Source organism: Musca vetustissima, unplaced genomic scaffold (assembly GCF_032173495.1).
Source record: "Musca vetustissima isolate MV318-11 ecotype Yass unplaced genomic scaffold, APGP_CSIRO_Mvet_v1 utg10898, whole genome shotgun sequence".
Lineage (NCBI taxonomy): Eukaryota > Metazoa > Arthropoda > Insecta > Diptera > Muscidae > Musca > Musca vetustissima.
Genome location: NW_026883304.1, coordinates 346165 through 361927, shown reverse-complemented (window position 1 = coordinate 361927; position 15763 = coordinate 346165). Strand labels below are relative to the sequence as shown.

General features: G+C 35.9%; 2 protein-coding genes across 2 annotated transcripts; one reads left to right on the top strand and one right to left on the bottom strand.

The window, feature by feature from the left end:
- The first annotated feature begins 12361 nt into the window (after positions 1-12361).
- LOC133330167 (putative oligosaccharyltransferase complex subunit CG9662) lies at positions 12362-12869 on the top strand. The gene is made up of 2 exons (XM_061538638.1): positions 12362-12497; positions 12556-12869. The coding sequence occupies exons 1-2, from the start codon at positions 12362-12364 to the stop codon at positions 12867-12869; spliced, it is 450 nt and encodes a 149-aa protein (XP_061394622.1).
- Positions 12870-13371: 502 nt separating this feature from the next.
- LOC133330176 (serine/threonine-protein phosphatase 2A activator) lies at positions 13372-14878 on the bottom strand. Its single transcript, XM_061538645.1, has 6 exons — positions 14842-14878; positions 14487-14776; positions 14088-14430; positions 13928-14028; positions 13761-13868; positions 13372-13569 (listed from the first exon to the last, which is right to left on the bottom strand). Exons 1-6 carry the CDS (start codon positions 14876-14878, stop codon positions 13372-13374), a joined length of 1077 nt encoding a protein of 358 aa, XP_061394629.1.
- Positions 14879-15763: the final 885 nt, after the last annotated feature.

Below are 15763 nucleotides of genomic sequence, written 5' to 3'. Positions count from 1 at the left end.
GGATATTTGCAACAAGTTCGTCATAACCAAATTAAAATGTATGAAGTCGAGTTTGTAAGAAAAATAATTTAAATTTTGAAATTTGAGTTTTATTCGGTTGTTCCTGGCTATATTTAAGTAGCAATATATTCTTGGTGATCGTTGAAAGGTTTTCTGGCTGGGTTTTCCGTGTTGCTGCAGTTTTTTTTTTTTGGCTTTTATTTTGCTGAGCATGACGTCGCAGTGTATTTGCAATGTCAGCAATGAACATATTGCAAAATCTAAATACAAAATTGGATACACCGGCTGGGCAAATTATTTCCACTTGGATTGTGTGGGTGTATCTGAAACTGAGGCTCGAGTTAATAAGGCTCTTAGATATACGTGCATTACATGTATCCGTGCTTCTGGTGGTGATGGTGGGGCTGGTGTTGTTGATCATGGCGCTAGTGTTAGTTCGGTTGCCGATGTAATGCCTGTTTCTAGTGCTTCTGTTGATAATAGTGCTGCAATTGTTAAAGCAGATGCCTTACGTAGTTTGCAGAATTATATGTTATCCACCATGAAACTAAAGATGGATGCTTACATGGCACAGTGTATGCAGGAGTTTAAATCCCAAACAGATGCTCTTTTTGAATTGTACAGTGATGCATTTTCTGCGGTGAAGAGCAATATCACTGAACTGAAGCAGTCCGTTTGTGATCTGAAGTTAACTATCAGTAAAATGAAAAACACTGCTATTAGTGTGTGAAAGAAGTTAATAGATAGAGTCCATGAATTGGAATTATACAATGCTATGCTCCAGCGCAGACTGAATAGGTCGAATGTCATTATTAGAGGACTGCCGGACAATATAAAAGACCTTAGAGCGCTAACTGTAAATATTGCTAAGGTTTGTGGGATGCAAGTGGTGCCTAGAGATTTGCAGCACTGTTGTTACATATCTGACCGTAGAGCGGTGTTGGTAAAATTTAACTCTGTTCAGGATAGAGATTCACTGATGCGTAACTACTCTAAAAAGGGTCGTATTCTTCTGAAGGAAGTAATTGAGAATTGCATTGTGGAGTCTCGTGTGTATATAAATGATCACTTAATTAAGTCGACCTCCAAACGTATCTATGCCTGTAGAGATTTGCTTAAAAGGAAGCATATTAGAAAATTTAAGCTGCTTAACGGTGACCAACCCTTGGTTGAAGTTCTTCTGGAACGAAAACTAGGTTCGAGCAGCAGGGACTTTTTAATTTTGCCAATCGATCCCGAGATACGCAGATGCGGAATGTATTGGATATATACCTGTTATTGTTTATATTTATTATTGTTAATTTTTTATTTTTTTTGAATTGCTATATACTTTATTGTTTAATTTGTTAATTTTTTATTATATTGGTGTATTCGATGTTCAATCGAACGTTAATAATTGTGCTCCCCAGTCTTTTATTTAATTTTTATGTGCCCTGATGTGAATCTAGGGCCTGTAATTAGCGATGCTCAATTCTTTAGGCAGAACATTCATTGCTTACGTATGCCCATTTGAACTGTCAGAGTATTCGTCCGTCTAGATTCAATAACAAAATGGATGAGATAACGTGTCTACTTATTGGCAGGGGAATTGATTTTTTTTTGGTGTGACTGAGTCTTGGCTTAACCCGTATTCGCCGTGTAGGGTGCGGTGTTATGTTGTATGTATATGACAGATATAAGGTGGTTTTATAAATCGGACCATTATGGTGTATGCGAATCTTTGTGCGTCGAGCTGTGGCATTTAGGTTGCTTGTTGCCGTTGCATACCTACCGCAGGGAGATGTGGATTCCTTGCATAGCATTCATGAAGGTATTTTTGACTCATATGCAAATGTGTTTGTCTGCGGTGGTTTTAATTGTAACTTATTTAAATCTTCGAAATCTACATTGATGCGGGGCATATGTAGGTCTCTTGGGCTTTCTATTGTCCACAATTACAAGCCTACGCACTTTGACCTTGCTCATAGTTCTACCTCGCTGATTGACTATTGTTTGATCAGTGATCCCATTCGGCTGGGCTTTTCCTCGCAGGGACAATGCCCTAGCATATCTCACCATGCGCTTATCATTGGGACGATTGATTTGCCTGTAGTTGTTGAAGAGAAGGTAATTGAGTTTCTTGATTTTTGTAATGCGGATTGGGAGGGTATTTGTGATTTTGTGTTTACTTTTGATTTTTCTCCTCTGTATCTTACCAGTAACGTAGACAGCCAACTTGCCTTGTTTGAGACGTAATTTCAGAGTTTGCTGTTTTTTGTTCCTCTTGCTACTCGTCATGTAAACCCCAAAAATGATGAAATGATGGTTTAATTCTGATATGGTGAAGTCAGCTCGTTCGTTTCGGGATTTAGCTTACTTTGAATGGCGCAGAAGGCCTACTGATGACAATAGGCAGAAATCGTTGCAAAGCTGTTATGCGTAATGAAAGAAGAAAATATTATGAAAACTTGTTCAGTCGTATGAACAGTAGTAAATTATGGAAGTCCCTTAGGTCTTTTGGTTGCCTAGATTGTGGTGATGGTGTTCCTTTTATTGATGTTAATACTGTTAATGATTACTTTTGTAATGTGGGCAAATCTAATACTGGTGTGAATGTAGGAATTGATGGTGCCTTTGTTCAAGAGCAATTTAGGTTTTACTGCATGTTTATGGAGGATGTTGAAAGTGCTCTCCGCAAAATTAAGTCTGGAGCTGTAGGTTTTGATGGCATTCCTATTAAAATAAGAGTGTTTTTCCATACATATCTGTTTACTTTTTGCATTTTGTTAATTGTATTTTTATGACGTCATACTTCCCGCAAGCTTGGAAGGTGGCTCGTGTGGTGCCTGTTCAGAAGAAAGGGTCGTCATACAGTCAGTCTAACTTGCGCCCAATAAGTGTTTTACCGGTCATGTCAAAGATAGTAGAGATGTCAAAGAAAGATGCTATTTTGGAGTTTCTTGATGATCATAAATGCCTGAGTAGTTCTCAGTATGGGTTTCGGCGTGGCTGCAGTACAACGGTGCACTTATTATCCCTTACTGATGTTATTCTCCATGTTTTTGATGGTTCTGCTGTTGGTCTTGATTTGTCTAAGGCATTTGATTCTATTGACCACGCGCTGCTTATTCGCAAGCTTAGAGTCAAATTTGGGTTTTCCGTTTCGGCCCGTAGACTAATTTCGTCGTATCTGGAGTACAGATCCCAGTTTGTTGTGCACAAGGGTGTCCAATCTGATTTTGGTCTAATCCAGTGTGGAGTCCCGCAGGGTTCTGTGCTAGGCCCACTACTTTTTAATATGTTCATTAATGACATCATAGATTCTGTTACTGCTAGTTGGAAAATCTGGCTAATCTAATCGTTGCAATCTCTCTCTCTAATCGTTGCAATCTCTCTCTATGTGGATCTCCTCCAATGGTCTTGATATAAATTGGAATAAGACTGAGGCTGTTTTGTTCAATTGTTGCTATGACGGTTCTATGCCTAATATTTGCGTTAGTTCCTTTACTATTAATATTGTTGATGAAATGAAGAGCTTGGGTGTAATTATTGATGCCAAACTTAGTTTTTCGACTCACGTCGATCTTCTGTTGTCCCGTGTGCGATTCCAGCTTAGGAGCCTTTATAGTGTCCAAGCATATTTGCCTCTTGGCGTTAGGGTGAAGGTGGCTAGGTCGTTGTTGATGTCTCAGGTAAACTATTATTTGGAGGTAATTTCGGGCTCTAACTGTGGTCATTTGCATCGGCTTCAAAAGGTTGTTAACTCCATTGTTCGGTATGTATATGGTTTGGGTCGTAGTCATGTTTCCCAATTTGTTGTTAAATTTCTTGGCCTATCCTTTGATAAGTATGTTGAATATCGTATCCTTTTGTGTTATTATAGAATTATGAGAAATGTTGATTTACCGCTGTGTAGTAGGTTTGTGATGTGTAGATCCTCTCCTAACCCTCAGTTGTTGTGAAAGATCATTTGTAGTTAGAGTCGTGAGATTGTGGAATCAGCTCCCTTTGAGCCTTCGTAAGTTTACCTCTTCCACTTTTGCGTATAGGAGGGAACTGTTTGTGTATTTGTCTCGTATTTGATTAAGTTGGCTTTGATGAAATCGCTGATTACAGGTTGCATAGTGTTACATTGTTTTTTTTATTCTTGGCTGGGGAGCTATCTTTATTTAAGTTCGTTAGCATTTATATTATAGATTTATACATATGCGCTTGTACATATGAAATTTAATGTCTGTGGTGCTAGTATTGCTCTTGGGCTCGAGAGGGATATATAGTTTATTTTTATGTAGGGTTCCTTATGCTTCCTTTCCCCTCCACTTTTCTTAGCGAAAGTTAAGTAAAGTACAGTGGGTCGGGGTTCTTTTTTTTTTTGGAAAAAATTAAATTTTTGGGAAAAATTTAAATTTCATTTTGTAGAGTTTTTTTATTGTTATGTATTATTAATTTTTTTAGTTTATTCTTTGTTTGGATTTTTTTATATACGTTATTGGCCATGCTGGCTTTTTTATATTACATTGTATGAAATAAATGAAATGAAAACAAAATGTAAAAAAAAACAAATTTAAAATGTAAGGAAGGCCCCGGTTAGACCTTATTTATATATAAATTATATTTTGTTTTCTACACATTCTTAAGCTCACACGTATTCAGGGGTTCATCGGCGGTAGCATGGGCTATAAATAAGGTCTAACTGGTGGCGAAATATATATGTCAAATAAATCTTCATAAAGTAGGTTAAAACGCATGGTAAAATTATACAAGGTAAAACGACATGTACATTAGAACCTTTTGCAGGGTTAACCTACTTTTCGAGGATTTATTTGACAACTATGTAATGGAATTGACAATTAAAACCCATGGGTTAACTTAATCCGGTACATTATAAACGTACTTTAGGTAAGGTAGCTCAGCTGATTTGATAGTAATACTCGTTTAAGTTCGATATGACATTTTTGATTTATGTAGAACGTCCAAACAGGAAAAATTTGTACACATTTGGTATGTTCCAGTACTTTTTTAATAGTAAATCTAGTAAAAGGGAAACATTTCAAATTGCTCTCAGAGTACAAAATAATTTCAAAAGTTCGGGAACGCAAATCAAGTAAATATGCCAAAATTAAATGGCAGTACTTCAAAATCAACATAACAGCCAATCAGAAGTAGGCATTCCTGTTTACCATTTCTACTCGGCCAAATTTCTTGAACATATTTTGTTTTGTGCTCTCTTACAGTTTTACCAATTTTCAGAAAAAATTGCAAAACATGTAAAATGAGTAGATTCTTTTAGGTTCTGGAACGGAACTATAATATTTGAAAAAAAATTAAATGTTTGACATATATCTTTGCTATATTCCCAAGTCTGCAGACGATGGAAAAATATAATATTGGCGTTTAATTTTAAAGAGGACTAAGCGCGGGTTAACAATTATACATTTTCAAATCAAATACATCGCAATGGAAGTTCGTTACACTTTGGTTTACAATTTACTTCAATTTCCTAAGATTTGAAGCAGCAAAACCTTTTGCAATGAAAAATTGCAATTTTCAACGCTATTTTTATGAGTTACCTCTAGATATGGCAATGACTCAATGGAAGCGATCGAAACATAAGTTTACAAGGTTTTTATTCATGTTTTTAAATTCTATTCAGAAAATTCAACAATATTATATTTTGATAATAAATCAAATTTATTGATATTTTTTTATTTATAATTTTTTTATGGAGACATTTGCTGCCCCATAAGAACTCAAAGTACTAAATTACAGCCAATTCGGTCGATAAATGCGATTTCGGCTGAAAGACGCGCTCAAAAATTGGAAATATATACTCAAACATACCACATGTGACAATAGAAAACTCCTATATTATTCTAGTATACAAATATTCAACAAGAAAATGCTCTTATCTCAAGTGGACTGTATACAAAAATAGATCCCTGTTTAACTAAATGTTCTCTCTTCTACACAAGAGACCCACAACAAGACATTCACTATATTTATTATTTAAAACAATGTTCGCTACGTGAACATCTTGCGGGCCAGAAAATTAATATAAAAATATAAAATATTTCAAAATACAAAAATTGTAAAATATAAGAAATTTAATGATGAATCAATCAAAAAAAACAGCTAGGTGATAGCATCTAGGTACCACCGCCATCTCTCCAACCAGCTTTTAATATCGGCACCTCCACCTTTGTCTGCCGGTTTCATCTTCCAGCCAGAACCATTGGCCATAGTCTTCGTCAGCTTCTCGATCATACGGCTTCCAAGTGGCTTATCCGCATATTTGGCCGGCAGCATCATACTCCAGGCTGTGTCATTTGCAAACCTCATCATAGCCTCGGCTTCCTTTTTCAGCTTGTCCCCCTTCTGACCCCAGACTTCGTTTTGTTGGGAAACCCTTCCCCTTCTGCTTCACCATCCTTCTTGGCACCAAATTCTTTCTTCTTCCGTAGAACTCCATCTTTATTACGTGGTGCACCATCTAACGTTGGCTGCGTATTGAATGTGACTGCTGAATCCAACTTCCCGGCCGAATTTCCACGATTTATATCGACAATCTTCCTGGCCGGAAGATCCATAATTTTCGGCTTTCGCTTACCGTTCCAATCATCTTGTATTGTTGGTTTATCGCAATTGTCCGTCTGCTTCATCTTCACGTCTGCCTTTCTAGCCGTAATTTTCCTCGTCGGAATATTAATAACCACCGGCTTTTGCTCACAGCGCCAATCATTTCTTGCTGTTGGGTAACAGTCATTGTCCGCCGGCTTTACCTGGCGTCTTCACAGCAAGTCTTCCTTTATGTACCTGCTCCTTGTTCGCCGGCTTCAACTTCCCATCTGGACATTGTTCCATAACTAGTTTCTACGCACCAGCCTCCGCATCGTTCTTTTTCATAGCCAATTGCCGCTCATTGGCAACCATTCTTATCACCAACTGGTCACGTTCGGCCACTGCTGCTTCCCGAGACTTCTCCCAAAGATCCAGTTTTTTCAAGAGATTCCTTTTCTCTTCTTCCCAGGATTTTTCTGCTGCCTGGGCTTTCTCTGCAGCCGCAACCAATTCACCTTTAAGCTTGAGCTCTTGAAAGGACAAGTCAATGTATCTATCTTTCTTGAAGGCAACCATTGGCGTCTTCCGATCGTTTTAGAGCAACTTCTAGCTTTTTATTCCTTGCCCGTAAATCCGCCACGTCGCGGCTTTTCTCCTCCAATGCTCTTTGAAGGCTGCCCATTTGTTCTTGGACTGGCCTAAAACCTCCTGCCATATTGGATTTCTTCTCCAATATCTCCATCCACCGATCCCGCACCACCGGATCGCCTTTTACTTCATCGGATGCGTCCCTCACTAGACTTTCTATAAAGTCATATAGGTCCGGTACCACAGTCGCAGATAGTCGATCGATATTCTCTGCGAACATGTTAATATTATTTAGAAGATTGTTTATCTCCCACTCCAGGGTCGGTGCCGAGGCTCTGCCTAGTTTATCTTCATCTGCAGCCGCTATGCTCAGAATCGAAGCTTCGCTGGCTAAATGTCTCGCCGTCACCGCCTTGTTCCTCACCGCAGTCTCCTTTTGACTCGGCATTCTGAAGGTTTGCAATGTACTGCCTCGTACTTCCACTGCATCTCCTTCTTCTTCTCTGCTACGGCAATGAGGTCTCGCATTCACCACCGTCTTCCTTGTCGCAGTCTCCTTTGGACTCAGCATTTTGAAGGTTTGCAATGTACTGCCTCGTACTTCCACTGCATCTCCTTCTTCTTCTTTGCTAGGAAAATGATGTCTTTCATTCACCGCCTTCTTCCTTGCCGCAGTCTCCTTTTGACTCAGCATTTTATTTTTCCAATTGTTTTTTCTTTCTTTGGATCTTTCACCAAGCTGACCGAGTTTCCTTGACCGTTAAGGTAAATTCTTCAGCATATCTTCCTTTACTATCGGCCACTGATCCGGCTCGAAGGACCAATGAAAAACTAGGGATCTTACGCGGATACTGTCCGCGGAGTGAAAGCACTTATGTATTGTTTGTGGTGCATTTACACACTAATTTTTTAATATAAAAAGTGCTCCTTAAGAACTAAGTATTACAATATGACTTAACCTATCTTAGACTAATGTGTAAAAGAGAGAGAGAGTGCATATGCCATAACCCATGGAGTAGAAAAAGCAATTCTTTATCTCACATGTGGCAAGCACGCTACACATGCTTATCAGTCTGTAGTGAAGATTACTCCCCGTAATCTTACTCAAACATACCACATGTGGCAATAGAAAACTCCTATCTTATTCTAGTGTACAAATATTCAACAAGAAAATGCTCTTATCTCAAGTGGACTGTATACAAAAATAGATCCCTGTTTAACTAAATGTTCTCTCTTCTACACAAGAGATCCACAGCAAGACATTCACTATATTTATTATTTAAAACCATGTTCGCTACGTGAACAATATATATATATATATATATACATTATGGATGATAATGCAAATTAAGGCTGCAAGTACAACTTTTGACAATAGATGTAAGTGCAGTGTTGCCCTTTTGAACGAATTCGCCTTTTGCAAATTAAACGAAATATTTTCCAATTGGAATGAAACCTTTTCCAAATTAAATGAAACCTTTATTTTTGTCCAAGGAAATATAATATTTCCAGTAGATTTAAATCAGTATTTGAAATTTAAATCAAATAATATTAACAAATATACTCCTCCCCAGCATTAGAGAAAGCTATCCAGTTGCGGATCATCAACATGGATTCCGTAAGCAACACAGGACAACATCAGCGTTGCACGCCATTTCCACACATATAAGTAGAGGACTTAACCAGAACCGGCCGTGCGATAGAACAGTGTTGGTAGCGCTTGACCTATCAAAAGCCTTTGATACTGTCAACCATGCCAAGCTGTTTGAGGATATTGAGAGCACTTCCCTTCGGCCGAGTTTGAAACGTTGGATAATCAACTACATGTGTGGACGCCAGTCGTAAGTGGAGTTCTGGAACAAGAAGTCCTCTTATTTTGGTATTAGGACGAGAAATGACTAAATTTGACATAAAATATTGCTGGAGAATGTATTGAAGTTAACTGTGAGAAACTACTTTCGAAAAAAATCCGCGGTTTGTTGGAATCGTCACCGAATCGCTTTTAATATATGGTTATCCTTAATGGTAGTTAAAGAAAGACCAAACGTGCGAGGTGTAATGATTTTTTCTAATAAAATAATAAAAAGCAAAATAATTTTTTGTGATAAACATTTTTGGGTTGTTATAGATTTTAGCCGATATCTTCGAGACCAATAGGTCTTTCGCAGTGATTCTTGCAGAAATAAGATCTAAACATGTCCACAAACATATTCCATCACACATAATTCAATTTACATCTTTGACGTATATATTGGAATTTTGTCAAATTCGTATTGAGGCAAAATACTTATTACACACGACGAACGAATTTTCAAAGTTGAACAAATTCAACTATGACAGAACGTAGTTTTGTGTTTTTTTTTTTTCTTTTGTTGAATATTTGAATACATTATATTATTTTATAATTTTGTTTCGCGATTTTGTTTAGTTCACCAAGAGATATCGATTCGACGTATTTGGGTAATACGGCCGTACAAAACATTTTGCCATAGTGGGGATGTTGAATATTATTGTACGCCTCGTTTAATTTTAGGTAACGTTGTAATGGTTTCATTTAATTTGGAAAATGTTTCATTCCAATTGCAAAAGGGTTAATTCCATTTGTAAAAAGTTTCATTCCATTTGTAAAAGGTTTCATTCCAATTGGAAAAGGTTTCGTTTAATTTGCAAAAAGTTTAATTTAATTTGGAAAAGGTTTTATTTAATCTGGAAATGCTATACATGTATTTCAATGAATGTTGCCCAAATACGCATTGCACATAAAAATATCAAGTTGAAAAATTCCAACATTGACAATGCGTATTTTGGATTTTTTTTTTTTTTTTTTTTTGAAAATAGAATTCCATTCATTGAAAATTTTGTTTTTCTATAAATGTAAACATTTTCCGATTAATTAAAAAAACGTTTTCATCCATTTTCGCCGTTTTCAATTGACACTCAAGTAAATAAGGTCCTTGCGTATTTGGGTAATACGGACGTTCAACAAACCCTGTAAAGGTGAGAAGGTGGGTATTTTAGTCCACAACGCACTGAATTTGATACGGGCCACATTAATGAAAACATTTGTATTGCCTCTGCCCGAAAATATTCTTTGAATAAGTTTTATTTTCCTTTCAAAACTATATGTAAACTCGTAATGTTTGTAATTATAAAATATATGGATAAAACTAAATGTTTTTCATTATCACTCATCGATTACATTATACATTATATGGATAGTGTAGAGGAATATATTATTTTCGTAGGACATGCAGCGTGTTACGGATAATGATTACATGTTCCCACTGGGTTGTAGTGTAAAGTGGGCCTAACACAACTTTCAACTTTTCTCTCGCAATTCGCTCTCTTTTACTGGACATTTGCGTAAACGAACAAAATTCAGTAACAATTTCGATAAATTTGTACAAATTATTGTAAGGGAAGAATCTACTGATTTGTTATAATGCTTTCATAAAAAAAATGTTACAGTAGTAAAAAAATTGTATATACTTGCGGGATCTTGAGCTGGCATACAATGTATTATCCTTTATTTCATATCAAGTACAAATAGAAAAGCGCCGTCGTAATATAAACACATAGAATCTTCTGGCAAGGACATAGTATACGTATGCAATGATATTTATGTACACGTTTGTTCTAAACTTACTGTAAAGTAAATGATGAAGTGGCCGATGATGTATTCAATTCCGATGAAGACGTATTCGAAATAGGAGTAGCAGCGGAGATCAATTTACTTGACGTCGAGGTTAAAAGCTCAAAGCAATTCTGTGGGGTTGTAAAAGTGTTCGGGAATCTTTGTTTTTTCGCTATTGCTTGCCCAGTGGACGTGTTGACGGAGAATGAAGTGCCCTCCGTGTCCAGTGTGTCTTCTTTTAAGTTATTATCGCTAGACTTAGACGTGGAGCTCTGATTTACACTAAAACTCATGACAAATTAATAAATTTAATACACGTAAAAATGTCGGTCTCCCCATTAAGTTGAAACATCGAGCACCCAAAACAATAATTTGTCAATTGTTATTTTGTATCCAAATATCACAAATTCTTCACAACATTTTCAACTTCAATTTATTTGCCACATAAACACATTGCAGCATTTATATGCCAATTAATGCAAATTATTCCCAATTTTCTTTAAAAGTTACATGAATTAACCAGCTAAAGTTCAAATGAATCAAATGAACGATTCCGTAAAATGAAATGTCTGAACTATTTTGCAGCTCATTCGTTCATTTTCTTTAGCGTGGTTTTATATTTGTCGGGATCGGTGTTGAGAGTTTCTCTCTCTCTCTGCGATAGAGCTGCGATATTTTTAATTTTGTAACAAGCGTACTTTTTGTTCACAAAAGGTACGAATTGGCATAAACGTACCAAAACAAAAATTAGATTTTTTATTATTCGTGAATACATTTACGCTTAAATTATAACATATATTATTTATGCAAATAACTGGTATAAATATTGGCCAATATTTCTCGATAATTATGATTTATTATCATTTCAAGTAGAATTTTAGGTACCTTTTCGTACTTTTTTGTTCCTACCTGTGGTAATGTTTTCCAACACAATTCACAATTTACCACTGAGAGAAGGAGAAACTCTCAACACCGATCCCGATCCCGACAAATATAAAACCACGCTTAATAACATTGGACAATTTAGAGTCCTTATTTTTTGTCGGATAGAGTGTCAAGGGGAATAGAAATAGAGAATAAATGCATTGTACCCGCAATTTTCACATCTGCTGATTATTTGTTGACATTCTGTATTAATTTGAAATTTCAATGTAAAAAACTATTTGCAACAAATAATAATGGTAAAACGACGTAATATAAAAACTGATTGTTTGTGTGCAATAAAATCCATGTTTAATTTAATTTTGTTTGTTAAATTTTTATTTCCACAAAAATTTAAAAAAAAAATCACAAAATGTAAAAAAAAGAAATATATTTGAAACCGGTTGAACGGTTGAAACTAGTTCGAAAGAGGACGATAAGAATTGCCGCAAGTAAACTTTCTTAATCTAAATCAAGAGTTTTTTGCATGTTGACAAAAAAGAAGATATAAATGCGTATGTGAACGCGCTATAAGCATGGTACATACATGTATGTTCAATACGTGTTTAGAATAGGTAGACCGGCATTTTATATTTATTGAAACCAAACAGAATAATTTTACTCATTGTCTTTGATTTAGAGCGGAAGAGTTCAAACTCAAGTCTTTAATTCGATTTCACCATGTTGCAATCATTCTACGAGATGCCTTTCCATTTGCTTGTCCCCCCAAACATTAAATTGAGAATTCAAATACCAAAACCTTCACCATTTTTCATTTTTAGTTGGATACTTGTGTCCTATTTTCTGGTGACTGGAGGTGAGTACAAACCAAAGCTATTAACCAGAGAGATAATACCATAATTTGCATATTTCAGGAATTATATATGATGTTATTGTGGAACCACCTAGCGTTGGTGCAACAGTGGATGAAAATGGACATTCTCGACCCGTAGCATTTATGCCTTATCGCGTCAATGGCCAATATATAATGGAAGGTCTTGCTAGTAGTTTTCTTTTCACAATCGGCGGCATTGGCTTTATAATTATGGATCTGAGCTCAAATACCCTTGGAAAAACAAAGTTAAATCGGATGTTGTTGTCTTCAATGGGATTCATATTTATTCTGGTTTCTTTCTTTACAACTTGGCTATTTATGCGTATGAAACTTCCAAGTTATTTGCAACCATAAAATATAATGTAGCAGACACATTTATTTCATTTCATTTTTTTCAGTATTTTTAAAATCAAAAATATTAAAGTATATTTACCAAGTATTGTATTTATATAGATAAATGACTCGAATTCCGATTAAATTAAAATATAGTGCGCACACATTGCCCAATTAAATGTTTGTGTTTTAAAATCATTCATTATTCGTATGTGCCGGATTCTTAAATATAGTCTCTTCGAAGCTAGAATTCCTTAAAAACTGAAAACACATATTTTCACTCAATTCAAAAGGAGAAAACCAATTTTTATCTTAAGTACGTATTCTAGTCGATTTCATTATTTTTCCTTTCGTAATTTGGGCAACAAAAAATTTACACAAGTAAAACGTAAACGTCTCCTACAAGACCTGCCTTTTTTCGTCCAGGATTTTATTGAAAAATATGGAAAAACAAGCACAATACCAAAATACTAACGTTATGCTAAAATATTTAGTTGCAACTATTGATATACGTCTCTACTCTTTATTTATTGGCACCCTTCTCTACGGACGTTACATTTACAGAAACTTTATCGTTTCCTGTTGTCGCAATTTTTTGTGGAGGGGCGGGTGGTATAAATCCTAAACGTGCACTTGATATCATAGTCCCAGGCTTCACAGGATTAAATGACATCAGGGTTCCAAAAAGAACGTGTTGTATTATAGGAAATTTTGACAATATCTGCAAAAAGTATCGTTAGTTCTCTTTTTTTTGTAGAAGAATAAATTTAACAATCTGAATTTGTATAGGTACATCATTTTGTAAAGTGTAATCTGTTTTATCACGAGATAATTAACATATGGACCTATAAAACCTGCTTGGTTTCATTTTGCCGATATACACTTACAATGATGTTTGGTATCTATACTTACTTCTTTTTGATACATTTTAACAAGTCCCGAGTTTATTTTTGCCCATGAAGGTACTGCCGAAATGCTCCATAACTGATATGAATGTTCAGCAAAATGACCCTTTTTCACCTGCATCTCATTATAGTTTGTCTTTAATTTTCAAAAATCTATACCAAAATAGGTCTTACCTGCCTAATGAAGTCAATACATGCAATAAACATATAATCATCTTTCATTGTATTTATAACTTCATCGTCCAAAAATTTTTCAGGAGGTATAGGGCTTTGGACTGAAAAACCATTAGATGTCACCATTAAAGCTTAACCAAAACAATTTTCATTGTCTTACAAGCAAGTTGGGCACTGCCCCAAATGAACGGCACAAATTGATAATCATCTAACGACCATACACCCTGACTACCAGCAGGCTCCATTCTGTAGGTTTTTTGTAGGCGCCTTACGAATATCAAGTAGGTGTTGAACAGACGTAGAGCACATGCAACATTGTCCTTTTCCTCTAGAATGCCGCCTTTGAACAACGAGCACATAAAGAAAATAAACGACAGTTCATGCCCTGTGCCGTAGTCAATACGGACTGAATTTCCAAACGATTCCGAAAGGTAAAATCCCAACTCAGTGACAAGGGCGCATTTATCGCTCGGAACACAATTTTGTAATATTAGAAATATATCCTACAAAGGAATTTACAAAACTCTGGATGAAAGCATACGTGAAATCCGATGCTTACGTGATTCATTCTGCGGGACCATGTGCGGAAAGCTTTGTTTCCAAAACGCTGCGGCTGGTCAGTGGGTGGAATCTCATCGACCATACTATTTAATTTTACAAATATATCCAATAGTTTTTCCATTTGTGGCGAAACGTACAAATCATCTGAAATTTTCTTCCCCTGAATGGCCGTGCTAATTCCATTGATGAATCCTATCAAATCATAGTACGCTTCAGAACGTAGCCATTTTTGCAGATCTGCCTCAGACTTGACAAGTTTTACCGGTTGTGCGGCCGCAGATAATTCCACTTCAGGAAAAATAAACATACATAAATGGGTTATTGATTGAATGGGACTCACTGGACTGTCTTACATGGTATATTCTTCGGATCCTGTACCACCATATCCATTATGCATTCGTTATTGGTTACTACGAAATCGGTATTTAGATATTAACAAACTGATCTAATACTAATGCAATCTATAAAGTCTCTTCCCAAATATCTGGATATTCATTCTTATTATTGTTGGTTGGCTGTCTTCTTCTTCTTCCGACATATGTCAATTCCACCATAATTGGGATCAAGGTATATTTAATAAGGTAGCCGCATCGGGCCAGCTGTTGGACAAATAAATGTCAAAAATGTTGTTGTAATGTTGAACCAAAAAATTAAAAAACAAAATTATAAATGAAAATCTCCGAATTTCTAATAGCTTTTTTGGCAATACTTTTATTAACATTTTCTACAAGAATTTGTGTAAAAAAATCTTGTCAATCTGTTTGTTTTGGCAAAATATTTTTGACATATCAAAATACAACAACCGATGTTTGTTGTAGAAATTCGCCGATGCGGCTACCTTGTATATCTACCTTGCTACCTATTCATTGTGCCATGGGTAGTCCATTTAGAGCAGCTGATGTCTTGATTAACTATCAAAGTGGTCAATTTTACTTGAATTCGATGTGCAATGCTGCCAACTTTTTGAAATATTATAAGGAATAATCAGGTGATGTATCAAAATAAAAACATTTTTTTTGTCTCGATTATCTGTCAAAATTTTCCTTATAATATTTCAAAAAGTTGGAAGCATTGCACATCGAATTCAAGTAAAATTGACCACTTTGACAGTTAATCCAGACATCAGCTACTCTAAATGGACTACCTATTCATTGTGCCATGCCTTGGGGTGTAATTAAAAGTGACATGAGACACAAAGTTTATGCTGCCACTTTCTGGGGAATTTTGTAGATTATATCACGGGTAAATGTGTGGGAATTTTGATTTGAATTTTTA

Bases quoted from the DNA above. Each gene is read 5' to 3' on its own strand.
- LOC133330167 (XM_061538638.1), top strand. From the start codon at position 12,362: ATGTTGCAATCATTCTACGAGATGCCTTTCCATTTGCTTGTCCCCCCA. The intron at 12,498-12,555 runs GTGAGTACAAAC...TGCATATTTCAG, and splicing joins CTATTTTCTGGTGACTGGAG to GAATTATATATGATGTTATT.
- LOC133330176 (XM_061538645.1), bottom strand. From the start codon at position 14,878: ATGGATATGGTGGTACAGGATCCGAAGAATATACCAT. The intron at 13,869-13,927 runs GTAAGACCTATT...AATGAGATGCAG, and splicing joins GTATTGACTTCATTAGGCAG to GTGAAAAAGGGTCATTTTGC. The intron at 13,570-13,760 runs GTAAGTATAGAT...TACTTTTTGCAG, and splicing joins TTAAAATGTATCAAAAAGAA to ATATTGTCAAAATTTCCTAT.